The following is a 25,956-nucleotide window of genomic DNA, read 5'->3' on the forward strand; positions in this document are numbered from 1 at the left end:
AAAGTTACAACATGAAATTTAACTAAAACTTTGGAAGCATTCCCTTTACAAACAGGAATAAGGAGGGATGTCCCTAATCACTGCCTCTAAGGGGGACAGGCGGTGAAACAGAAAAAAGAATACAGCCCTTGGATCTAGAAGGAACTCTCACTGATGGAACTGAGATGAGGTTCAGGTGAAGGTGAAACATTAGCTTCGGCACTAGCTGGAGGCGCGTGAATAGAATGGGAGCAATAGCAATTAAGAATGACTGCATTGTCTGCCTTTGGCTAACTGTTTTAAAAGCCTAGAAGAAGGAAAATGACAAGCTCAGGGCAGCCAACCGTTAACTTAAAACACACTGTAAAGTCAGAGGCTGCTGTAGGCAGAGGGAAGAGTGTGCTGAAAATCAGACCCAGGTCTAAGCTGAAGGCAGAGGGAAGAGCATGCCGAAAATCAGACCTCGGGTCTAAGCTGAAGGGCAGCAAAGCCACAAAGGAAACTGAGTGAGTGGCCTCAGTGGTCTCCTGTGCTAAAGTTCAGAACCCTGAGAAGCACATCTCTAGTGTATTTACTATATTGCCCTTACAATCTACCCTCAAGTCACTTATTTAAACATACGTGTATCCTTGAAAATAGGTAGTGTAGTTGTGATTTTAAAATATGATATTGTGTTATAAATTACATTTTCTTTTTCACTCAGCATTAAGTTTTTAGGTCTATTTATATTGCTGTACGTAAATTTAGTTCATTGCTTTTAGCTGATGTGTAGTATATATTCATATTACTTATCCATTCCCCCAGGGATGGATATCTACATTGTTTCCAATTTTTTTCTTCCTATCATACCCAAATGTCACAGAGTAGCCACATGCATGTTTCCTTATGGGGTTAAAGACTTCCAGGGGGGTTTCATCCCATTCTTCTCATGGCCAGCTTCTCCTCTTCCTTTAGCTTTCAAGCAAAACGTCACATTTGCCCAGAACCCTTCTGTTACCGTCCTACCTAAAGCAGGTCCTCCTCAGTTATTCCTTCAGTCTCTAGTTTGTTTCCTTCATAGCATGTATAAAAAGTTGAAGTATTTTATTTATTTCCATTTTTTCCTCTCTCTCCCACTGGAACCTAAGCTCCATGGGGCCAGGTACTTTGTTTGCCTTGTATACTTTTGTATCCCCAGCACCTAGGATAGTGTGTGGCATAAGGAGGTGCCAAATATGAATGAATGAAGAAACAAAGGATGAATAGAAGAAGGGAGAATTCTCCTGAGAGAAAATTTGAGGCTGATCCCAACTTGGCTGACTGAGTCCTCAGGAGAGAAAGGCCAGTAAGAAATTATCTGTAATGGGAAATGATTTGAAACCTTGGATTCTGATACTCAAGTTTAAGTTGTTTTTGTTTCTGTGTTATACCCACCCTCCAGTATCCTCAAAATTTTAAGCCTATTCCTCAAAAAAGCTATGTGTTAGTAGGCTTTGGAGAATAAAGGAAAAGAGGTCTATGTCAGTAGTTAACACAAAATGGTCACGACATAAAGACAGCAACTGAAGATAATATAGTGGAAGGGAGTTGAAGGATAGAGGCAGGAATGGGAATTTGGAGCACGAGGTGACAGGAAGCCACCAGAAAAGTTAACACTCTCTCCAAAAATCATAGGAATACTCTGAAGGATACTGCACTTCCTACAATTGTATGAAATAGAAACTTGATATTTGTACATTAAAAGAAAGGGTAACCCAGAAATAAAACCACACATCTATGGACAGCTTATCTTCGACAAAGCAGCTGAGAGCATACAATGGAGAAAAGAAAGTCTTTTCAACAAATGGTGCTGGGAAATCTGGAAAGCCACATGTAAAAGAATGAAAATTGACCATTCTTTTTCACCATTCACCAAAATAAACTAAAAATGGATCAAAGACCTAAAGGTGAGACCGGAAACCATAAGGCTTCTAGAAGAAAACGTAGGCAGTACACTCTTTGACATCAGTATTAAGAGGACCTTTTCGGACAACATGTCTTCTCAGAGAAGGGAAACAATAGAAAGAATAAACAAATGGGACTTCATCAGACTAAAGAGCTTCTTCAAGGCAAATGAAAACAGGATTGAAACAAAAAAACAACCCACTAACTGGGAAAAAATATTTGCAAGTCATATATCTGACAAAGGCTTAATATCCATAATATATAAAGAACTCTCACAACTCAACAACAAAAAATCAAACAACCTGATCAAAAAATGGGCTGGAGACATGAACAGACATTTCTCCAAAGAAGATATACGGATGGCCAATAGGCACATGAAAAGATGCTCATCATCACTGATCATCAGGGAAATGCAAATCAAAACTACACTAAGATATCACCTTACACCCATTAGAATGACAAAAATATCTAAATCTAATAGTAACAAATGTTGGAGAGGTTGTGGAGAGAATGGAACCCTCATACACCGCTGGTGGGAATGCAAACTGGTGCAGCCACTATGGAAAACAGTATGGAGATTCCTCAAAAAATTAAAAATAGAACTACCATACGATCCAGCCATTCCACTACTGGGTATCTATCCAAAGAGCTTGAAGTCAGCAATTCCAAAAGTCCTATGCACCCCAATGTTCATTGCAGCTTTATTTACAATAGCCAAGACATGGAAGCAACCTAAGTGCCCATCAACAGATGAATGGATAAAGAAGATGTGGTATATATATACAATGGAATACTACTCAGCTGCAAAACAGAAGAAAATCATTCCATTTGCAATAACATGGATGGACCTTGAGGGAATTATGTTAAGTGAAATAAGCCAGTTAGAGAAGGATAATCTCTGTATGACTCCACTCATATGAGGAATTTAAAAATGTGGACAAAGAGAACAGCTTAGTGGCTACCAGGGGAAAGGTGGGGTGGGGGGTGGGCACAAAGGGTGAAGTGGTGCACCTACAACATGAATGACAAACATTAATGTACAACTGAAATTACACAAGATTGTAACCTATCATTAACTCAATTAAAAAAAAAAAGAAAAAAAAAGGGTAACCCCGGGTGATTTGGAGACAGAAAAATATATGTTACATATTTTCATGCTTTTATGTAGGGTTCTACAATGCTCATTAGAAATTTAGGATTTAGGTAAATGTGTTTTCCCTTCAATGGTTTCATTGGATGGTTGATCACTGAGACTACGGCACTGTGGGTTAAGAAAGTCTAATTTACTAACCTGGCTCCAAAGCCCCTTATTTGGAAGTAGTGGAAATTGATCTGGAGATTGGAATGACTAGCCTATCCTATTCCCTACAGAATCTCTGAATTAAATCACTCCCCCAACCCTCCCCTCTCCACCTCACACACACACTGCCAAGTGCATTGTGTATCGGGGAATGCTTCTAGCCCTTTGGTAGGACTGAATGGTGCCGAGCAATGTGCTGTGTGAATCTCCTCACAACCAGTGTCAGGAAACACTGGAGAAACCCCAGATGTTATCCATCTTAGGCAGTGTGGGATGCATGGGAGACCCTTTATGACTTGCTGCTGACAGTGAATAAGGCACACTGGGACCTCTGATGACCTCGATGTGCCGCAGATAAACTGACCCATTGTTTCATCATGAGCCTTCAATGATATATCACCTTGGACATTGGCTTTTTTAAGGCAAACTCCTTTGGTCTTGCTGAAAGATGGACTCAGTATGTTTTTCCCCCATGACTAAGTAAAGTAAGTTGCTCTGTACTTTGTTGTATGAGTTGAAGCAATAGAACGAGTTAAACACAAGAGGTTTGGAGTAAGCGAGGCCTCAGATCGAGACTTGGTTCTGGTGCTTGATAACTGTGACCTAGAGCAAGTAAGCAATGACCACTTCATAGGGTTGTTTAGACTATTAAACAAGATCAGGAATAGAAAGTAGTTAGCACATAATGAGTATTTAGTTGATAGCTAAAAATAACAAAAAAAAAATCTAACTGAATGCAGATTGGTAATTATAAGCAACTTTTAACAGGTTATAACTCTTAAAGGTTTGTTTACATCTTTGTGAAGGTTTAAACAGATGGCAAGCTTTTATTAAGCTTAATTTATGTAACAGTTTAGACTTTGACTCTGGAATTCTGCTTTCACAGATGACTATATTCTACATCCAAAGTTAAGCATACAGAATTTCTGTGCTAGAATATGGGATAAGAATATTCCTCTGGTTGCTCTTCAAAGCTAAGATTTTTTGAAACATGGTTTAACTTAAGGGTTTTTGGACATATTTGTTCTTGTGTAGAGATGAAGCTGCTGGATTAGGCAGTTTTTCTAATGTTGGTAGTGGATTCTCAGAAATTTAGAGCTTTTCATTGTCTTCTAAGCAAAAGTGTTCATTTTCCAGGTAAATGACTTAACAGAAATGGTTGAGGTTGCCAACCATTGTAAGATTTTTAGGCTAACCGGCGCAAGGATTCATTCTACCTTTGATTTAATCACTTAAGAACTTTGAGCAAATGGTCAAAAGCAATTTACATAAACAACCTACAAACACGAACTGGGGTGTGGACACTGAGATACCAAAGACAACATAAATCAGGTCCCTGTCTCCAGTCAAAACACAGAAGCCACACATTACAATAGGGAGCACCATAGTGCTATACCACATGCCAGACACACAAGCCATACGTTCTCAACCTCCTTCTGATCACTACACACTTTGAAATATTAGTCCTTTTGGTAGCACACAAATTACTCAAAATGACACTAGAACAGGATAGTGGTAACTAAAAAGCAGTCTCCACTATTGGGTAAGGCTGTTTTGTGATGTCTATAAATGCCCCTGTAGGTGGCCTTTCTGCTTGGCTGCCTTTGAACTTCGTGTTGCTGTTTGAGAACTGTGCACTGTCCTGACCAGGTTCTCCTATATCCTCACAAGAGTAGGATCTCTCATACAGCACAAAGGGGAACTTTCTTTGGTGCCAGCTTGAATTTATGCCTCTATATGCAGCAAGCTGAGGCCCACTTTACCTTGCAAGATGGCCCGGTCCACTCAGCTTAACTTTCCGTCTGATAGATGCCCTTGAAACAGTATGTGTCATCAGTTGTAGAGCCAATAAATAGTACTCTTTCGGCAAAAGTAGTGGCCACACCCGGGCGGCTCCAGACACACCAGTGTGCCTTGGCCAACTGTTTGAGGACCTTATCTCCAAGTGGAGTCGTCAAGAGAAGGGAGATGGGTGGGAACTGATATAGTCAGGGATAGCATCTTAGAGATGGACCTTGAAGGATGGGTAAGATCTAAATTTGTAGATACAGAAATGGTGGCTATTCCAGGTGAAGAGAATAACATTGTGTTTCATTCTACAGCATAAAGAATTTTCATTTCCAATTTTCCAATTGTTTTTGCAACTTCACTTCTTGAAGTGGGGTACAATCTCCATAAGAAATCACTTCTTGAAGTGTGGCAGAATCTCCACAAGAGTTCAATTTATCCAAAGGGCATGGCACAAGTTTCTATGATGTTAGATCATTCAATTACAGGGCCCTCCTTTCACCTAACAAGGTGTAAGAGCTCAGGTCTCCCTCAGGCTGTTGGGTTTATGCCATGACAGTCCAACCCTGCCCTCCCAAATTTGATTTCTGGCCTTCCCTTTCATCCAGGGAATCCATGTCAGGATACAGGAGCCCCTTGACACTTTCCAGTACTAGCCAGACCTGACCCCTTCCCAGCATCTGGCACAGTCAACTTTTCCCTCATCTAAGCTCTCTCCCTTGCTTTCTCTGACACCAGACTCTTGGTTCACCTCTCCTTCTGATCATTCCTTCTGAGGCTCTTTTTCTCTGTCCCTTAAAAGTGTTCCCAAAGGCTCAGACTTTGGCCCTGTTCTCTCTTTTCACTCTACACTCACAATGGGGAACTGTGTGGCGAGTCTTAGAACTGCAAAACACTTTGAGGTAAGTAAGCCCCTTAATGGATGCTCACCAGCTCTCAGGATATTAGTCTTGGTTAAATAAAATCAACCCACAGGGACAAATAACGGGGAGAACTTCGTTAAGGAGACCTCCAGCTACCCTATCGACCCAGGAGGCAGGGACCATAACAGGAAGAACCTTGCATATAGTGGCCGCTGAAACGTCCTCCTTTTTGTTGCGTCCTTCCGATAAGGAGCACAGGCCTTGAAAGATAAGCACGCCTGAGCTCGGCTGCTGAGACATCTCTTTATTTATCCTATTCCCTCGTCCACTGGGAGCTCCACGCGGCTGGACTGGCGCCCCGGTTCACGGCCGCGGGCTCAGCTCCCGCGCGCCCGCTCTGTCTGCGCCTCAGTCCGACAGGGGCGGAGTCAGAGCGCGCTGGTGCGACCCGCTCGAGCCGGAGAGCAGGAAACGGGGCCACCGCAGGGTCTGCCGAGATAACTCCACCTGAAGGGGCAGACACGCGCCACAGGCTTAGGGCAGGGCACAGGCTTTTTTCCCATGGGGACAAAATCCACCTACGAGCCGCCTGGACCCCGCCAGGCCTAAAGCGGGGACGACCCGGACCGCGCAGCCGCAGTGTGGAGGGCGGGCCCGCCCCTGACGTCACACGGAGCCCCGCCCCTCACTGGGAGCGGCGGGAGCGCGCGAGGCTCTGTTACGCAGGCGCGTTCGCGCGGCGTAGGAGACGCTGGAAGCCGTCTGGGGGGTTGAAGGGAGACTGCGCTGCCGCCATTTTGTGGGGTGTTTGTCGCAGCGGCTGGAGAGAGAAGACGGCGGTCTGGCGACGTTTCTCGGCCAAAAGGCCTTTTGCCTTTGCGGAGGTAAGGTTTCGGGTCGGGGGCGTTGGGCCGGGCGGCTTCCCAGTCTCTTGTCTCGAAGCCAGGAGTCGGAGAAACGACCGGGCACCGGGCCGCGGCAGCTGGGCTTCCTTCGGGGCGCAGCTCTGCCGGTGGCCTTCCACGCCCAAGCTGCCCGGGCGCCGTGGCAGACTTAGAGTCCGGGGCCGACCGGAGAGCCCTTCCCTGAGCGCCCGGCCGCGCGCTTGCGCTCCGCGGGGCGGGCTTGTTCACTGGCGAGAGCGGGCCTGTCGGGAAGCCCCCGGGGCCGCCCCGCGCCTGTTAGGGTCGGGCCCCCCTGGCGGCCTGGTCCGCGCCGTGTGCAGCGTCCGGCGTCTCCGAGCCGGGCAGGTTCCCTGTCTGCGCGCGCCGGAGGCCCCGGGCGTCCGCGGAGCTGCGAGTCCGGGGGCATTTCAGCCCGCGCTGAGGAGGGGGACGCGGAGAGGTGCGTCCTGGCCGCGACGCCGCTTTCCCAAGTCGGGGCGTACCGTGGTTGCCGCGGGTCTGCGTTCCTGGCACTGGAGCGTCGCGATGTCCTTGATTCTTTAGGTGGCCGTGATGCGCTGGTTCGATCCTTAGGAAACGGCCCTCCGCACTGACCGCGCCGGGCCCCTGGTCTTAGAATTGTCCTTGCGTGGCTGTGCTCCGCGCACCCGCAGGCTCCCTGCTCCCAGAAAGTGCGCTCCTCCTGGAGCCGGCTCATCGTAACTTTAAGCTATTTCGGTATTTTTAGGCCAAAAGTGTCTGGTATTAAAGGGCAGGAGAGAATCAGATTACTGATACGGATATGTATACCTTCGGATCTATTGCGTCTGATGTTTTTCTTGAAAGATTATCGGGAAATTCTAGCACGTAGGATTCTTTATTAGCTCGAGGTAAGGTAATAATTTTAGGTAGTTTTTCTTTATTAATTAGAGGTAGCGCATGTGAAGGAAACTTAACCCGTAGACCATGGGTCGAGGATTCTCTTTACCTCCTGAGAAAATATTTCTGAAATGGGGGACAGGGGTTCCCAACAGCTGAATTAAATTCAACGTAGTAAAAAATTTGACTAGAGGAATAAAAATCTTTGGCTCTCTCAGGATGCTTAATCTTATTTTACTGTTTGCATATTGATAACTGGTTATTTGAGAGTTTTGCCTTGTTAGAGGTGAGCTGGTTGTGGCACTGACAGAAGGAGGAAAAAAACTAAAACACACTTGTTTTGCAAGAACTGCGTAATAACGGATGGTCGTCATCATAACTCTCAGTCATCAGATGTTGTAATTTTGCTTGCAGATGCTTAACCAAGCTATTTTAAAGAGTTCCTAATGTGGTTTTTTGGGACAGTATTGGTAATTGAAGGAAGGGTCAGAAGAATTCTACTAGAAATATAAATTTTTTTGGTGGCTTTTCTGATGGCCTTTTGCGTCAAGTTGATTTGTAGTGTCATTCATTTCAGTTTCCTATGTTGAAGTGACTCTATATCAAACCAAAATTCTCAGTTAATTTCCAGTGAAAACTCTAACAAGAGTTTTAGGATTTTTGTTTGACTTGACCAATACCTTCTCTTCCTTTTTTTAAGCAAGCTAAAAGAGGAGCTACATTATCAGAAGGGTGCTTGATGGGCGTAGAATTAGAATCAGCAAGAGAAGTGAGTCACAAAGATCTGAATATTTGGTGTCATCAGGCTCTGATAGACATACATACATACATTTTCTTAGGGAATACATACTTTTTCTTAGGAAATACTTCCCAGGAGAATTGAAGCTGCCTCATTTCAAAGTCTTTTTTTAATCCCTTTGAAATCATTTAAATATTTGCTTGAATTTATTTCTTAGTAAGTCATTTGGGCAAGCTGAAGGAGGTTAACTAAGTTGGTTTTGCTCCGTTTTACCCTTCGTCAGCTCTTTGCTGAGTTGTGAAACCCACTCTGTTTTAGCAGAGTTTGGATGTCACTGTTAAAAACTTAAGTGCTTTGGAAAGAATTAACATGGGGAGAGGCAGGAATTACATTGTTGGAACACAGATACTGAACCTGGAAGGAAACTGTGTTAGAGGTTGTAGACAGAATCCGGGAATTGTCACCATTATCATCTGATTTCACTGTGACCAGATGCATCCTCGTAGGTTGAATTCTTCTCCAGAGTCACCCTAGATCTACAACAAATATGTTTTAATTTTAAGAATAATTGTAGGGTAGAGAAAATGAGTTCATAAAATAGTCTTTTTATTGACTTTGTTTCCCTGTTGAATACTGTGCTATTTTTTTAAATCTTTTTTTTTTCAAAGCTTGGAATTATTTTGACCTTTAGAGAAAGGAATTCTCCAGTATTTGAAAAAAAGAAGCTTTATTAATGGTTCTTTACTTTTAAAACAAAGTCGCTTCCTATGTTTAGTATCCCCAAGTGTTTGTCTCACTTATTTGTATTACAGTATTTTGCCAAAGCTGCATGACGCTTGTGATATTCTCCTTAAATTAGCTTACATTTTAAAGTTAACATTTTAAAAAAGAAATTGTATCAATAACTTAATTAGGAGATCAGTAATAATTTACCATAAAAAGAAGGTAATGATCAAATAAAATTTTAAAAGTTACTAATTTCTAGCCAGATAGTGTTGTTTGTTGAAGGCTCTAACCCTGAACCCTGTCTCTTTTTTTATTTTTAAAATGGCACTTAGCAAATGTTAGTTGAAAACAAGCACCAAGCTGAGAATTTTTCCAGAAGAGTTGGAAGAGACTGTAATAAAGTCTCATAGTGTTATCCATCATTTAGTGCTAGATCTGTATGCCACTTAGAGTCATCTGACGTACCAGTGGAACAGGGCCCCGTGCCTTGGGAATTGTTACCTACAAAGATTTTAGAACCTGTATGACCTTATGTGCTGGGTATTTATATTTAAATAGCATTAATGTATGATATGTTGTTCACTAAATATTACCATCTGTAACCTCCACAACTCATTTTTCATTTCCATTAACAGATGCGGCATTCCAAAAGAACTCACTGCCCTGATTGGGATAGTAGAGAAAGCTGGGGACATGAAAGCTACGGTGGAAGTCACAAACGGAAGAGGAGGTCCCATAGTAGTACGCAGGAGAACCGACATTGTAAACCACATCACCAGTTTAAAGACTCTGATTGGTAAATTACTCTTGAATTAGTAGCATTTTAACACTGATAGTTTTGATGATTTGTCGTTAGCTTATATAGCTTTCATCTGTCAAATTGTTTTATAATTCAGTCAACAAATACTCATTCAGGAATTGTTTATTGAGTGCCTCTTATACACTTATATACTCATATAGGCTAGACACCATATAGCTGGTGAAGCTACAGCTATGAATAAGACAGTTTCTACCCTCATATATCTTTGTCTCTAGGAATGATGAGAGACAGTTGATTGAGTACCAGCTTCCATCAGTATAAAGGTTAAGTAATAGTGATGATAAGGATGCCCAGTCAGTGCCTTTAACTTGTATGTAGGAGGGAGATATGTATGTTGGGGTGCTCATTTAGTGTTCTACAAGTGAGAGATAACAGGGGGCCGGGAGAGTTACTCCAGATGAGAAAAACAGCATGTGCTGTTTGGGAACGTTAAAGTGTGTTGGGGATTAGTCACTTATACTATGTTCTACTGGTTATTTTTGTAGATAAGGCCAAAGGATATGTTTGGGGTTTTGGAAGCTTGGTTATTGTAAGAAACCATTCCTTTGCACAGGCACTAGCCGATAATTTAGGAAAGGGCCTCAATAAAAATTTCCAATAGCATGTGTCCTGTTTTTTTGCATTCTTACCAGTGTAACATTTGGAGGGAATACATTTATATAGAATTAAAGGAAATTTTAAAGTTCCTAAATGATTAAAGAAAAGCTAGGTGAGTAGAGTTTCTTTCACTCTGCCTTCCGTTAATTTCCCTTTCTCATTTTTTTGTTGGTTCTGTTTTCTCCTTGTTTTGTGCAGATGTTCCATTGGGACTGTTTACCAGATTGCTTTCTAAATTAGCCAGCTGGGGTTACTTTAAAAAACAGTATGTAATTTTTTTCCTTCTCCATGCAAAACAGTGAGCTTGTTGGTAGTCAATGCAGATTAGTCATTCTTCATCACACAGTTATATGGGAGGAAGAGGGAAGGTGTATGCCAGGATTTCAATTACCTGAGCTAATTAATGTACTATAGAAAAACATCTGTATCCTATTATTAATAAATACAAAATGCTTTGTAAGGCTTAACATCATAGTACTAATCACTCGTGGGTTTATTATACATTGTATATGTAGAAAGGAAGTGATTTGATTCATGAACAGTTCATTCATGTTCATAACTACGTAAACATGCTACTGAGTCAGTCCAGTCAACCACCAGGCAGTAGCTTCTTTGACACTGACACTAGAGATGTCTGGTGGTAATTGCTCTCTATAATCTGGAATATTCTGATAGTCATTTTAAAGATTAAAAACTTTATACAGGTATTTTCTATGAAATTGTTGAAAAACACAGAAAAGTATAAAGAAGGTAACTTTGGTAAGATGCTAGTCCCCCATTATTTGGATGTAAAATTATTTCTAATTATGTATTCGTAAAAATCTTTGTATACAAATCTTTACCTCTGATTATTTCCTGAAAATAGATTCTAAGAAGGGACATTTTCAAGTTAAAGGGTATAAACTCTTGGAAGGCTCTTGCTGCATATTACTGTCTTTTTCTAGAAAGTTTGTACCAAGTTATACTCCTACGTGTTCTCACCAGTCTTGGCTGTTTTGAAATGCCAAGACCAGTGTTTTGTTTTAATTTGAATTTTTAAATTTCTAGTGAATTTTTCCATTGCCATATATTTATTGACCACTTGAACATTATTTTTGTATTCTTAGCCTATTTTTTCTGTCAAGGTGTATTTTTCTTACTGATTTATAAGAGCTTTCATCGTATGTCAATTATTTTACCTTTTTTCATGTATATTGCAAAGGGTCTTTTCTTTCTGATTTGACTTTTGGCAATAGCCTGTGAATTGGTTTCCCTTCCTACAAGCTTAACTAGTTCTGCACAGTATATTGGCAAGACTGGTGTGCTATAAAACCACCTTGATATATTGTGGTAAAAATTTTTAAATGTCTTCCTATAACATAGGGTGTCGAGTCTTAAACCAGAGATTCTCAAACTTTAGTGTGAATAGAGTCACCTCAGAGGTATGTTTAAAATGCGTATTACCAGATTTAGATTGAATTTGATCTGGGGCCCAGGAATCTTTATTTTTAATAATTCCATATTTTGATGATGTTGATAAAGAGACCACCCTTTGAGAAACACTGTTTTAAACTCCTTAGCCTGGCACGCAGATTTTGGTTGGTCTGTTCCCAGGTTGGTTATTTGCCCATGTTCCCCTGTGTGAGCATTGCTCTTGCTGGAATTGTCTTACTGTTTCCTGGGTAACACGTGGACAAACCCATCTAAGCCATTGTGGCTGAAAGCGTTCTATAAGTGTAAGATAGTAATAGGCCATTCTTTTCCCCTGGCATTTCTTCTACTTGCCACTTTGTCCAAATCCTGACTCCCCTGTAAGATGCAGTTCTTTCCTTCTCTTTCATGAAGGCTTCCCTGACCATTTTAAGCAGTGTGAGCTTTTTCCTTTCTCTGACCCTAAGCAGTCATATGCAACCTTTCAGCATTTCCTGCACTGTTGAGTTTTTTACTTTTATGTGAGTAATCTCAAACTGTTATTTGTTGACAGAGATTTTGTCTTATATATCTTTGAATCTTCCACAGGACCTGTGTGGAGTTAAAAATGAATGCCCATGGCCTCATTAGTCTTGGCTATTTTGAAAGACTACAGTGAAATATTCACTGGACATTGAGTGAATATTTTCAGAAATTGAGTCAATCTGTTCATCCTGTCCACTCTGTCCATAGCTTTTATAATTCTCTAGACTCATTTATATAATTTCTAAGCTTTGGTCATTGTATATTGAAGAGGTCCTCATCTTTTTAGTTTATCCTCATGATAGTACTTCACCCCATGTTCGTCATTCTATAGATTGTTTATGGATTATCAGCAGCTCTAATTTCATGCACTATTACAGCTGAAGTTTATTAGCGTTAGCTTTTTCTGAAAGATTTTGGGCTTTTATAGGAAGGATGCCTTATAGAATTAAGCAGGGTGCCCTTGAGAGTATGGTAATTTCTAGCTTTATGTTTTGTACATCTCTCCCTGTAGATCTAAGCCAACTGATCAGATCCCTGACCTAGACCCACAGTCTTACCCTAATATTCTGAGTTGTTTCTCCAATGGATAGAACTTAAGAATGACACTGGGGAAAGGGAAAAGGGGCTTCCTGTATCTCCCTAGCCTGGATTTGATACCAGCTCTGTTGAGTAGCAATTTTAGAGATGCTTCTCCTTTATTTCTGCCTAAACCAGCCCACTGGGAAAAAGAATGACAGCATATTCTGGGGAAAAAAAGGGGTTGGTGAGGGCAATCTAGTCAACATCTGTCACTCCATTGCTTGTCAGGATTATTGTAGCTGATTTGTCTGACTGGGCAGGTGTCCCCTCTCTCCCTCAGTGCTCCATGTGCGTCCCTCTTGAAGCTTCGCACTCTGTTGAAGAGGACACTCATCCCAGGTAGAGAGGGGGACGGGAAATTGGGCCAATTGAATCCATGTCCTTTTCTTTCCATCAGATCAAGGCTGCTTAACTGGGATCCATTGACTTCCTGAGGTCTATGACCTCTGAAATTCCTTGCCAAGCTATGTTTATGCGTTTGTGCATTTCTTGGGGAAGAGGGTCCATATCTTTCATCAGATTTTCAAAGGGATTTGTAGATTCAGAAGCACTGTGGCACGAGATGTTGCTATTTTCTATGTAGAATTCTTGTGTATTTCCTAAGGAGGAATAAGAGGAAATTAAAGATGCACAGGGAAATAGTGTGGTGGGTCTGTTGTAATTCTAGGCAAGCAATTACAAGATCCCTTTCTCATTTGAGGGGAGTATATTTTAGATGTCTTTGGCACGTGGGCCAACCTTCAAAAGCTATGTTGTCTTGATATTTCTCAAAGGAATAACAGGAAGCTAGAAATACAAAGAGGAGATGAGATGGGATAAGTGATATGTGTAATAAAATTGGCCCATTTAAGAGGGGTTAGAATGTGCTCTACAACCATGGCAAATCATTTTCCTTCTAGAGACCTTAATTTAGTCGTCTGTAAAATGAAAGGGCTGGAATACATTTAAGACTTCTTGTAGGTCTAATATATCACCTATCATGACAGAATTCTCTATGTTCCAGGGACATCTAAAATTCACTTAGTTAAAAGAGAAAGGAATCCTGTTTTGCCTGCCTCTGATTGTCTGTGGCTCTGAGAAAAGAAAGCAAGCTTAATTACAGATGCATGTATTATAAGACTGATCAATTTCAGAAGAGCAGTTTTGTGGATTTTTGGTTTTAACTTTCTCCAGAGGGTACAGGGACACTTAACCAAGTAAACACTGAACATAATTGAGTGATTTGGCTCAAGTTTTGGTCCTTGATGTGAGGTGTTTGATAGCAGTCTATATAATGGAGAAATATGGACCCATTCTCTTACTGGTTAAAGTAAAATTATTTCTTAAGTTTTGTGAGATAAGTATAAATTCTTATTCAATAATTTGACTTTTTTTCTTTTATTGAATTAGCTGTTTTAAAACCAGGAATTCTTGAGAGAATGTTTTGTGTGAACCACATTATTCTAGAATGGAGAGAATAATTTGAAATCCTTTAATGTGTTTCCAGTCATTATTTAGAAGCCAGGTCCTTGAATGAGAGAGATTATCGGGACCGGAGATATGTTGATGAATACAGAAATGACTACTGTGAAGGATATATTCCTAGACATTATCACAGAGATGTGGAAAGCAGTTACCGAATCCACTGCAGTAAATCCTCAGTCCGAAGCAGGAGAAGCAGTCCTAAAAGGAAGCGTAATAGACACTGTTCAAGTCATCAGTCACATTCGGTATGATTGATTTTGGTTTTATTTTGGGTGATTACTTATTTGTTTGTGAATGCTCTTAATGAGCTGATAATTTTGGAAAAATTTATATATAATACTATTTGGCTATATTATAATTGTTTATATTACTTGAATCCTAAAAGGAAGCTTCCAAATTCTCATAGCTAATCTGTATTTATTAGCTAGCCCTTGTTTGCCCACATTTACTTATTTTCTGCAGACCAAATCATGAGTTTCTTGATTTTAATAATAGAAATATTTTATTTTTATGTTTTTTAATATTATGAAAAGATGAAGCACCCATCTTTTATTTCATCTTAAACATTCTTTTACTTTAAAAGAAACCTTTTCCTGATACTTGGAAACAAATATGTAAGTTGCACTGGTGGATACTTAAGTGTTGTAACCCTGTATGTAGTGTAGTCCCGTATAGCACAGTGCATCACTGTCTGCAACTAGTTACATTGAAGTTGTGAAAATGGGTGCTGATTGAGAAATGTATTACCCAAAAAGCTTGACCTTTTTTTACACTCAGACATCTTTACCTGTTTGATCAGTAAACTTTGAATTATTATTTTTCTCCCCAAGTTTTCTTAGTAGAACTAGCTTTGATTAGATTGAATGTTAAAATTAAGTAGCTTTTATTTTCCCCTTTTATTTTAATCATGTATGTTTTAAAATATTGCTAAATAAACAATTTCAACTAATCTTGACATTTTAAAACATTTTTCTGACAAACTAGACATCTCAACTCACAGCATATGCTATTTTATAGCAAGAGATTGATAGATCATGACATTGCATTCTTTAAATTTCAGACTTCAATTAAATCAGTATTTTAAAGAGACAATTGTGTTGTTTTTTTCTATTGCCACTTGAAGTATCTTATCTGAAAATCTGTTCCTTGCCATGTTTTTCTTCTGTAACATAAACTGTGCCCTGTGAATTTCTGGGGACTGAATTTGAAATTGCTCCTGCCAACTGTTCGTGGCCTGGTGCTTATCTGAATGCCTGAATATCTCCCCGCTGAATGAATTGCGTATTCTGCCCTGAATTCACTCTGATATATTGATTGGCTGGACGATCTTGGTGCTGCCCACTTGCCGTTCCAGAAGAGCCACCGAAGGAAAAGATCCAGGAGTATAGAGGATGATGAGGAGGGTCACCTGATCTGTCAAAGTGGAGACGTTCTAAGAGCAAGATGTATAGAATATTTTTCAACACTTTTTAAACTTTGCAGACAGAATAATCTTTTTAAGAATAGTTTGTCAGCGGGGGGCTAAAGAACTCTTCATTGCTTTTTTTGTTTTGTTTTTTGTGGGTTTGTTTGTTGTTCTTTTGTATTTCTTCTTTTCTGTAGAATTTAAATATTTCTACTCTAAAGTTCCAAAAATAATCAATGAAATTTGAGTTTAGAGCAAGAAAGATAGCTCTATCTAATTGTTTTTGTAGCAGCTGAAAATAAAATAATTTGAGTGCTGAAACCTTAGTTATGCTTTGATAGAGATCATTTGAAATATTCCACACTTAAGCATTCATTGTTTGAATAACTAGATAATTTGTGCTCAGATACTTACACCTCTTTCTCCCCCCTCACTTTAGATGAAATCGTGGACACTTTGGGTGAAGGGGCCTTTGGCAAAGTTGTAGAGTGCATTGATCATGGCATGTAAGTTTGTTGTGTTTTTTCTTTTTGGAACATTCTTACATTTTTGGTGGCAAAGGATCCATAATTTACATGAAATGGTGTTTTAAATGGTAGCCGTATTTTCCTGGGAGGTATAAATATTCAAAATTTCTTGAATTGTGTATGATTTATTTACCATTAGTGTAGATTTGGGTCAAGAATGCTGGCAAATTCCATCAGATGGAGTTCATTGAAATTAAAGTAAGCATTCAGGTGAAGGAATCTCCCAGAACTTAGGCCATCACCCTCTACAAGAGATTCAGAGTGCTTTGCTTTACTTTTGAATCGCAGAGACAATAAAGCCTGTCTAATCTTAGTTCAAAAACCTGCATTCCCAAAGGATAATATTTGCATGTTGGAGTTAGCTTGTTAAACTACAAAGAAATTACATTACTTAAAACCTTCCAGGGGTGGGGGGATGGGGACAAAAAACCCTGCAGAATAAAGTCCAGATTCTTTACTGAGTTACACTAAACCCTTTGTGACTTTATCTGTATACCTCATTTTAAATTTTCCTCCAGGACCTCTTTTCTGTGTTTTTTTTTTGGAAAATGAATTTTCTTGTATGTAATGTAAAAATGTAAATTCATTTTTTGTAAATGAATCTCTTAAAACAATTTAGTGAAACTGCGAATTTCTAAATTGACATCTAAAATTTTTCATCATAAAATAGGAAGAATGTAATTTCTAGCTTCTTGTAAAAATTTTTTTTACAAAACACCTCTCTTTAAATATGTTTGAGGGAATCTATAAGTGCTCTAGTAGCTTGATACCTACCATCATTCATGAACAGCTCTTCTTGAATTCTTACAAATGTTTTATCCTTGAACTTATTTTCATTCCACTTTCCATAAAGAACAGTATCCTAAATATCTTTTATCATCACTCTTTCCTTCTCTGTAACAAAAATGTGAACATTAAGTGAAATTCTGAAATATTTTCAGACTTAAAAGTTGCTAAAATGATTCAAAGAATTCTCATATATCCTTCACCCAGGTTCCTCACGTTACCATTTTATGATATTTGCTTTATTATTATTTATACACAGATGACAACACAGTCATGCATCACTTAACGACAGGGATACATTCTGAGAAACGCCGTTAGGTGACTTCATCATTGTGCGAACATCATGGAGTGTACTTACACAAACCTAGATGATCTAGCCTACCACATACCTAGGCTCTATGGTACTAATATTATGGGACCACCATCATATATTCGATTCACCGTTGACCAAAATGTCATTATGTGGGGCATGACTCTTTTCAAATTTTGTCACCTAATCTGTAGACCTTACTCAGATTTCAACAGATGTCCCGTTAATATCCTTCTAAAATTTGTTGAGATTTCAAGACTCGGAGTATTTAATTGAGATGTTCCAATGAGTATTTGATTGATGGAGTATAAATCTGTTATAAATTTTGATACTTGTTAGATCTGAAACATAAAATTTACTCAGAAATGTATCTTTTTGGGGATGGTTGCGGCTTTTAAAAAATGAGTACATGCATTCATAAATAAGTATATTTTAGTGTTTTAGCATTAAATATCTCTTCCTTTTTTTTTAACTGACATAATTGACATATAATGTGTAAGTTTAAGGTGTACAGCGTTTTGGTTTAATAAATTCGTATATTGCAGTGTGATTACTACAGTAGTGTTAGCTAACACCTTTATCCATTTTTCATTTTTATAGCTGTAAGCACTGAGGAAACTTGGTCGTATGATTAAATAGATGACACTAGAAGGAATTTTGTCACAGCAGTTTTATAGCACTTCTTTTAAGTCTTGAGCTGTATGCCAAATATCATAGGCAGAATATCATCAAAATAATTTTTTAATAATTTATCAACCCACAACTTCATTTGGGCCTCATTGAAAGCAGTGAGTTGGAAACCACCAGACTTGGGAAAAGGTTTGCTCTGCAGCCACTAGAAAAATTTGTTTGCCTTAGAGATTTTTTTACACCCTTGGGCACGTATCTTAATATACTAATTAGGGGTGCATGAGATTTTCTTTTATTTTGTAAAGTAGAAGTGCCATAGTGAAAAAAGAGGCTTGAATGCTGGCTCATCTTCAGAAAGATCAGATTTAGAAAAGAAGACAAAAGGAGGTTGAAGATTTGGGAATCCATCTCCTCAAAATCGTTCATGGCTCTATACCACTTAGGGAGTATTACAGATGCTCCAGTTTGACGCTCACTGCTCTATATCGTAGCTGTTTCTCCCTGTATGCATCAGTGAATGTACTAAGCCTTTTCTTGGCTTCATGACTTATTGATGATATCTGCTTTGCCTGAATGTTCGTTTTTTCTCCCAAATCTGACAAACTGATAGTTGTCTTTCAGGGCTCAGTTGTATGTCACCTCTTCTCTGAAGAAGTCTGAGCTCCCCTAACCACCTGTAGTTAGGCGTGCTCTCACTCCCTGGTACCTCATAGCAAGTGCTTCTTAGGATAAGTTGTTCACGTGTCTGCCTTCCTCTTTAGACTCTAAGGTACATAGGGATAAGCCGTGTCTTTTCATGATTAACACCTATGCACTATCTAGGGCAGAGTGAGTCTAGTCTGGTGAATGAGTGAATGCTTTCAGCTGTAGTATATGTATGTTCTATTTGAGCTTTATATTTTTATCTTTTTTTAACTATTGTATAAAATTTAGGTAAATGTAAAATTCTGGAAACATTAAAATTCATAAGTTTAAGGGAATCATAGCTTTATATAAAGTATATTTTGCCAAAATATTTTGAAAAGATGTTGTATGGAATCTGGTATGGTATGCCCTGAAAGATTATTTTAGAAAAATATCATAGAGTAATTGATAATAAGTTTATGCTTTAGAGGATACATGTCTTCAAACCTTTCCTGTACATTTACCATTTTCATCTTATTTTGTTTTAAAGGGATGGCATACATGTAGCAGTGAAAATCGTAAAAAATGTAGGTCGATATCGAGAAGCAGCTCGTTCAGAAATCCAAGTATTGGAACATTTAAATAGTACTGATCCCAATAGTGTCTTGTGAGTATAAACTTGAATTATGATCTGTCATGTTACATGAGATAATCAGAATTCTGTGAACTGAATTGTTTTTATTTGTATCTCTTTTAGCCGATGTGTCCAGATGCTAGAATGGTTTGATCATCATGGTCATGTTTGTATTGTGTTTGAATTGCTGGGACTTAGTACCTATGATTTCATTAAAGAAAATAGTTTTCTGCCATTTCAAATTGATCACATCAGGCAGATGGCATATCAGATCTGCCAGTCAATAAATTGTAAGTATACTTGATAAATCTTTAAACAGCAGAAAATTAAAGTTTTCTTATACTCGTAACGTGTCAAAACATTGTCACTAAAAATACACGTTACAGGTAAAGATGAAACCCCTCTTAACCTCTATATCCACTACGAATTCTCCCTTCCCCCAGTACGGATTAAATTTGTAAGTGAAACTAATAGTATCTTTTTGTTCTCTTGTAGTTTTGCATCATAATAAATTAACCCATACAGATCTGAAGCCTGAAAATATTTTATTTGTGAAGTCTGACTATGTAGTCAAATATAATTCTAAAATGGTAAGTTAAAAACTTGTTTTAATTTTGGCCATTGTCTTTAAAATTAATTTAGCTTTGGTGATCCTTGGATGAGGAATTTCACTTCTGAGGCTCATTACTGTGTATCTTATTGTTTAACCCTAAAAGAATCATCCTTTGCCTTTCTCATAGGGTTATATTGAAAATCAAAAAGATAATGTATACATAAGCCTTTTGGGTAGTGCTGTAAAATATTTCATGTCTTTATTGATCTTCACATGTACTCCTGTATCGCTCTAGAAACGTGATGAACGTACCCTGAAAAACACAGATATCAAAGTTGTTGACTTTGGAAGTGCAACCTACGATGATGAACATCATAGTACTTTGGTATCTACACGGCATTACAGAGCTCCAGAGGTCATTTTAGGTCAGTAGACACCAGACTTCTGATAATTGTACTTGAAGGAAGAGTTTTGTTCTCTACAGCTTTTATGAGTGGTTGGGTGGAGGGGGATAAGTGATTTTTTTTTTAGCAATGTACAGAAGATGTTTTCTGTTTTCATAAAAACTGTCTGGACATTGCTATAAATATTTTTCCTGAGTGGGAAAAATATGATACCATCTAAAGATATTCCAGGTGGTGGTTATTTTTGAACAAGTTAATCTTAGGAGATCATAAGAGAACAAGCTCTGTTGGCTAAGTACGCCATGTTATTTTGAAGTGATGTGAGTGTCTATTTTCGTGTTACCAGAAAAGTATGGTGCTGGTAAAAATGCTAATGCGAGTGACTTGTGAGAGAATAGGGTGATTTAGAATCGTGTGCTGCAGAAGGTAACAGTCACTTGGGGAAAAGCTAGACTGGGAGATGGGAGTGGCTGCAGAAGAGAACTTGGATCTTAGATCCAAGCTCTATTGTTTGCAAGTTTTAAACCATACTCCATTATCCATTTGTTCTTCCAATGATAGGCACTGTGAGGGTTAACAAAAATGACTCAATCATAGTCAAGGCCCTTGGATGTATTGTTTCTTCCTTTATCTTTAAATTCAGTGATGTTACTGAAAGTAATTGAAGTGTCTTTTAAAGTAGATTTTGTGTATACCTTTTTGTTTTACTAAATATTTGATCTTTAAAAATTGAAACGTCTGTATGGTTTATTCTTTTCTTCCCTTTCCAATTAAATGTAGGCTTTTAAGAAGGCTAGGTGTTTTATTCTTTCCTGAATAGTATTGCCATTGAGAATTCTGAAGGAAAAAGTATATATATGATCATGTATAGACAGCCTGAAAGTACATATATAGATCTCTCTCTGAACTTTAAATGGCTCTGTAATCTGCTTATAGGTGAAATTGTGTTTAATGTCCATTATAGTTCTTATATAATTTATGTAAAACTATATTATTTCTTTTAATGGGAGAAGTAAACTCAGGCATCAAGCTGATGGAGTTAGTAATTATATTCTGAGGATAATTGTTGACCTCTGTTTGCACTAATAATGTATAAAATTTTCTGGAACAGCCATGAGCTTGTTCTTCCCATTGCACAAGCAGTTCAGAGACTATGGAATATTTGCACAAATTGGTAGTTATGCTTGGAAAATATTTGCTACTTCCTCTTTATTTTACATAAAATGCCCCCTCTCCCAGGTTAAAATACTGTAATTTGGTGTAAAGATATGGAGGACTATGAGAGCATACTGAATAACATTTGATATGAAACGTTACATCAATGTTACATAAATGTTTAAATCATAAAAATGTAAACCTCGAGTTTACTGTTGTATTGTCCCAATGGGCTATGTAAAGAGAGCACCCATATAGGGAAGGATTTAGTATATTGGCAATTAAAAATTGTTGCATAATGAAATGTTTGTTTTTATTTTTAAATAGCTTTAGGTTGGTCTCAGCCTTGTGATGTTTGGAGCATAGGTTGCATTCTTATTGAATATTACCTTGGCTTCACAGTCTTTCAGGTATGTGTTTAGTAAATATCATTTAATAATTCATAATGAACTTTAAATGTTAAAGGCATGTTGAAGTTTTGGTTTCTGCTTGAAAAGTTGCCATAGAGTCATTGACCTTAAGATTAAAAGTTACATATGCAAAATGATCATCCTTTTCCAAACCCTAGTTGAGTGAAATACTACTCTTAGTAAATGGAGTTTTTAACCCATGGTTCATGTTGTCTCATGTTCCCATTTTTTGTTACGGAGCTCGTTCGTAAATTTACATTAGTGTTACTGTGGCCAGTTTTAGTTCAGTTCTGGTTATGTTGACTATCAGTAAGTAACAAGTCACTCCTTTTTATAGAAGAATTCAGGAACATTAACCTGTATTCTACTCTAAGTATTAAGTGTCTGTGACACCCTAGACACGTTTCTAGGCACTAAGTGTTTAAAGATGAAAAGACAGCATCTCTTTCTTCAAGGAAGTTGTGCAAAAGATAGGCATGGGAAAACTGTTATACTGTAATGTGGTATTTGCCATAATGGGTCCATGTAGAAAGTGTAGTGGAAACCCAAGAAGGATGACCAGTTAGATTTCCTTAGAGAAGGCATCACTGAGGAGGTAGGGAGTTTAAGCCATTGTTAGAAGGAAGAGTAGGAATTTGTCAGAAAACTAGAGAGCATGATGGCCATGTCAGGAAGAAGAAATAGGATCTGTAAATTCATAGAGGCATACAGGAACATGCCCTAGTCCGGGAAGAATAAATAGTGCTGTCGGAGGGTCTAGAGAAAATGGAGAAATGATGACTGTAGTCAAGGCCTGATTCATGATGGACTTGTTCACCTTAGAAAGGTATTTATCTTATCTTAGAAGTCAGTGGTTTCCAGGTGTAGGTTGGTCCAAAACGAAAATGGTTGTGTAGGGTTTCTGTTCTGGCCTTTGTTTAGAGATTATCCATCTTGTTATTTTGGTGTTAAAGTGTCCCTTTTATGAAAACCTTATTTAGGTCTCTGCTTTTTTCCCTCCTAATTTTACTTACATCTGAAAGCTAAAAGTCTTGAAAGCTTTAGGTGGTGCAGCCATTGAAGAACTTGAAGTAGGGTTGTGATGTGATCAAGGTGCTGTGGTGTTCTGTTTTGTGGCTGTGGTGCAGGGGAGTTTCAGAGATCCTGACTCATACTTCGAGGTTGATTCCAAGTTATGGCAGTGGAGGGTGGGGAGGAAGCTCTGATGAGTTTAGAGTCACATGATGCAGAGTGTTTGTGCTCTTTCCTTTGGGGGCACCTCACTGCACGTCTGTTTCTAATTTGTAGAGATCCTGTTAAAAGTACTCTGAGTCTATAGACAAGTTTGTTATTTAGAACCATGGTTATCACTCAGTTCTAGGAGGTAGTGTCTGGTTTTGTGCTAGTAAGCTGTAGGTTCAAGAAAGTCGAGCAGGGTTCATGCTTTCTTCATGATGATTTTGTGATTGTAAATCACTGAATTCTTAAGTGAAGAGCAGATTATTAACATTGGTTTGAGATGTGGTTTACATTTGGATTCCCGCCTCTAGAATACTCTTCAACTAAGGGACTTCTGAAGTGCAGATTAAAACAGTAGTTTGAGATGTGATTTACATTTGGAATCCCCCCTCCAGAATACTCTTCAACTAAGAGACTTCTGAAGTGTGTATTATTAACATTGGTTTGAGATGTGGTTTATATTTGGATTCCCCCCTTTTTAAAAATGTGGTGCCAGTATTATTTATTCCTGTCATGAATTAAGGACTTAACATTTTGAAAGCAATGTGCTAGGCACAGGGGTTGATAGATTTAAAAAAGCGTTACATATAGCCTCTGCTCTCCAGAGCGAGGGTTGGCAGACTATATCCTGCCTGGTGCCTGCTTTAACAAACGAAGAATATGGGACAGAGACCATTTGTGACCAGCCAACTCTAAAGTATTTACTATCTGGCCCTTCACAGAAACAATTTCCTGACCTCTGCTCTAAGAACATACCATTTAGCTGTAATGGTACCTGTAACAGGTTTCTTTCTTCTAAGTTAGCCAAAGCTCCATCACTGTATAGTTGAATAATATGAGTTTTGATAGCTGAGCCCTCCTCATTTATGAGTCATATGACCTTGAGCTAGTGTCTTAATCTCTTTGAAACTCATATTCCCACATAGCTAGCTCAAAATTCTGGCAAGAATTATTGGGACTGTATATTTATTGGCTAGGATTAGTAAGTGTTCATATGGTGCTATTCATTGGGTAATGGAGGTTAATTTTAGTTAAGTGACTAATTAATGAGGAGATGGTCTTTCTGGTTATCTCCCCCAATCATTCCTCAGTTAAGCAGCTCAAGAAATACAAATAAATAAGGAAACGGTTTAGTTTTATAATAAATTATGCATCATTCGCTATACAGAACCTTACTGATCCATTTCAGAAATACTTTAATTTTATTGGATTTGCACCAAATAATGCAACTCAGTCTACTTCTTTGAAGTAGAGTATAATATATATCGTGTAACTGTCTAATCTAGTCCTATATCAACATTGTTGTGTTTTCCTTTATTGTGTATGTAAGGAAATGGAAAGTGTTAAATCTCTTTTTTCCTTGTTTTTTAGACTCATGACAGTAAAGAGCACCTGGCAATGATGGAACGAATATTAGGACCCATACCAACACACATGATTCAGAAAACAAGGTATGCTTTAAGATTAAAGCCCTTTGTTGGGTACATGCAGTTGCCTATATTCAAACTACAGAAAACCCAACTTTGTGGTTATTAACTTGTTTCCTTGACTGTGGATTTTGAATTTTTTTCATAATGTCGAGTTTTTAAAAAACTAATGCACTATTAAGCTTGTGATCTAGTGAAAAAAAGTGATGGTATTTACACTCAAGTTAACCTTCACATAAATGTTTTCCTAAGTTGGTATAAAAATAATACATAGAGTAGTAAAAAGAGCTTGATTTTGGAGTTGTATCAATCTGTATTGTTGTTAACCAGCCATATGTCTGTGGAGAAGGTACTGTAGTGGTTTCCAAACATACCTGCACCTCAGAAGTCACCCAGGGAGTTGTTTAAAGATTTCCAGCTCCATTCCAGATCTGGTGAAATCAGAATTCACAGGAATGGATCCAGGAACCTCTATTTTTGAAGCTGGCACCGTTCCATGTTTGGTATTTGGGAACAACTTAGGTGGGATACTAAAACCTCAGCAGGTGCAAGATTAAGGAAGATATTATATAAGGTATCTAGTGTATAACTGTTGCTGAGATTTTTAAAAGTTATGTGCATGCATATATGTGTATACATAAAGATGCCTATGCTTCCATCTGTCCTAGTGGGGGCAGGATAAACATGTGAATCTTTTGTTATTTTTACTAATCCAGACTTCTTTTTCCTGTAGAAAACGCAAGTATTTTCATCATGACCAGCTAGATTGGGATGAACATAGTTCTGCTGGTAGATATGTTAGGAGACGCTGCAAACCATTAAAGGTAAAAGAAAAAAGCTTAAAAAAAATGTTTCAGCTGTTTTTAAATTACCTTTCTTAAACAAAAACATTTTTCCCCCCAGGAATTTATGCTTTGTCATGATGAAGAACATGAGAAACTGTTTGACCTGGTTCGAAGAATGTTAGAATATGATCCAGTGAAAAGAATTACCTTAGATGAAGCATTGCAGCATCCTTTCTTTGACTTATTAAAAAAGAAATGAAATGGAAATCGGTGGTCTTACTATATACTTCTCTAGAAGAGATTACTTAAGACTGTGTCAGTCAGCTCTATAAACATTCTGATATTTTTGTAAGCATTAAATTATTTTGTACAGTTAAGTGTAAATACTGTATGTTTTGTATCAATAGCATAATTATCTTGTTAAGCAAGTATGGTCTTGATAATGAATGAAATATAAAAGTTAAAATTAATTTTCCTTTTTGAGATTATCATTTTTAAAGACCTTTGGAATATCCTGTGTCCAGTGATAAATGTGATTGATCTTGTCTTTTGTACATGGAGGTCAACTCTTTGAAGTGATTTTTTGAGTAAAAGGAAATCTTGAGTACTCTA

General features: G+C 38.3%; 1 protein-coding gene across 14 annotated transcripts; it reads left to right on the plus strand.

Moving 5' to 3' along the window:
- Window positions 1–3,555: 3,555 nt before the first annotated feature.
- Window positions 3,556–25,956, plus strand: CLK4 (CDC like kinase 4). 14 transcript variants are annotated; one of them, XM_070233764.1, is made up of 15 exons: window positions 3,622–3,687; window positions 9,717–9,877; window positions 10,697–10,763; window positions 13,293–13,351; window positions 14,499–14,721; window positions 15,831–15,921; window positions 16,321–16,387; window positions 19,309–19,425; window positions 19,516–19,682; window positions 19,888–19,982; window positions 20,241–20,370; window positions 21,832–21,914; window positions 24,504–24,583; window positions 25,293–25,383; window positions 25,463–25,956. In XM_070233764.1, the coding sequence occupies exons 4-15, from the start codon at window positions 13,299–13,301 to the stop codon at window positions 25,601–25,603; spliced, it is 1,338 nt and encodes a 445-aa protein (XP_070089865.1). In that variant the 5' UTR covers window positions 3,622–3,687; window positions 9,717–9,877; window positions 10,697–10,763; window positions 13,293–13,298; the 3' UTR covers window positions 25,604–25,956. The 14 variants fall into 14 exon arrangements, with proteins under 14 accessions (XP_023472828.1, XP_023472829.1, XP_070089871.1 ...); XM_070233762.1 differs by lacking the exon at window positions 3,622–3,687 and adding an exon at window positions 6,578–6,737; XM_023617060.2 differs by lacking the exon at window positions 13,293–13,351 and having other exon boundaries at window positions 3,556–3,687.

This window comes from Equus caballus, chromosome 14 (genome assembly GCF_041296265.1).
Source record: "Equus caballus isolate H_3958 breed thoroughbred chromosome 14, TB-T2T, whole genome shotgun sequence".
Taxonomy (NCBI): domain Eukaryota; kingdom Metazoa; phylum Chordata; class Mammalia; order Perissodactyla; family Equidae; genus Equus; species Equus caballus.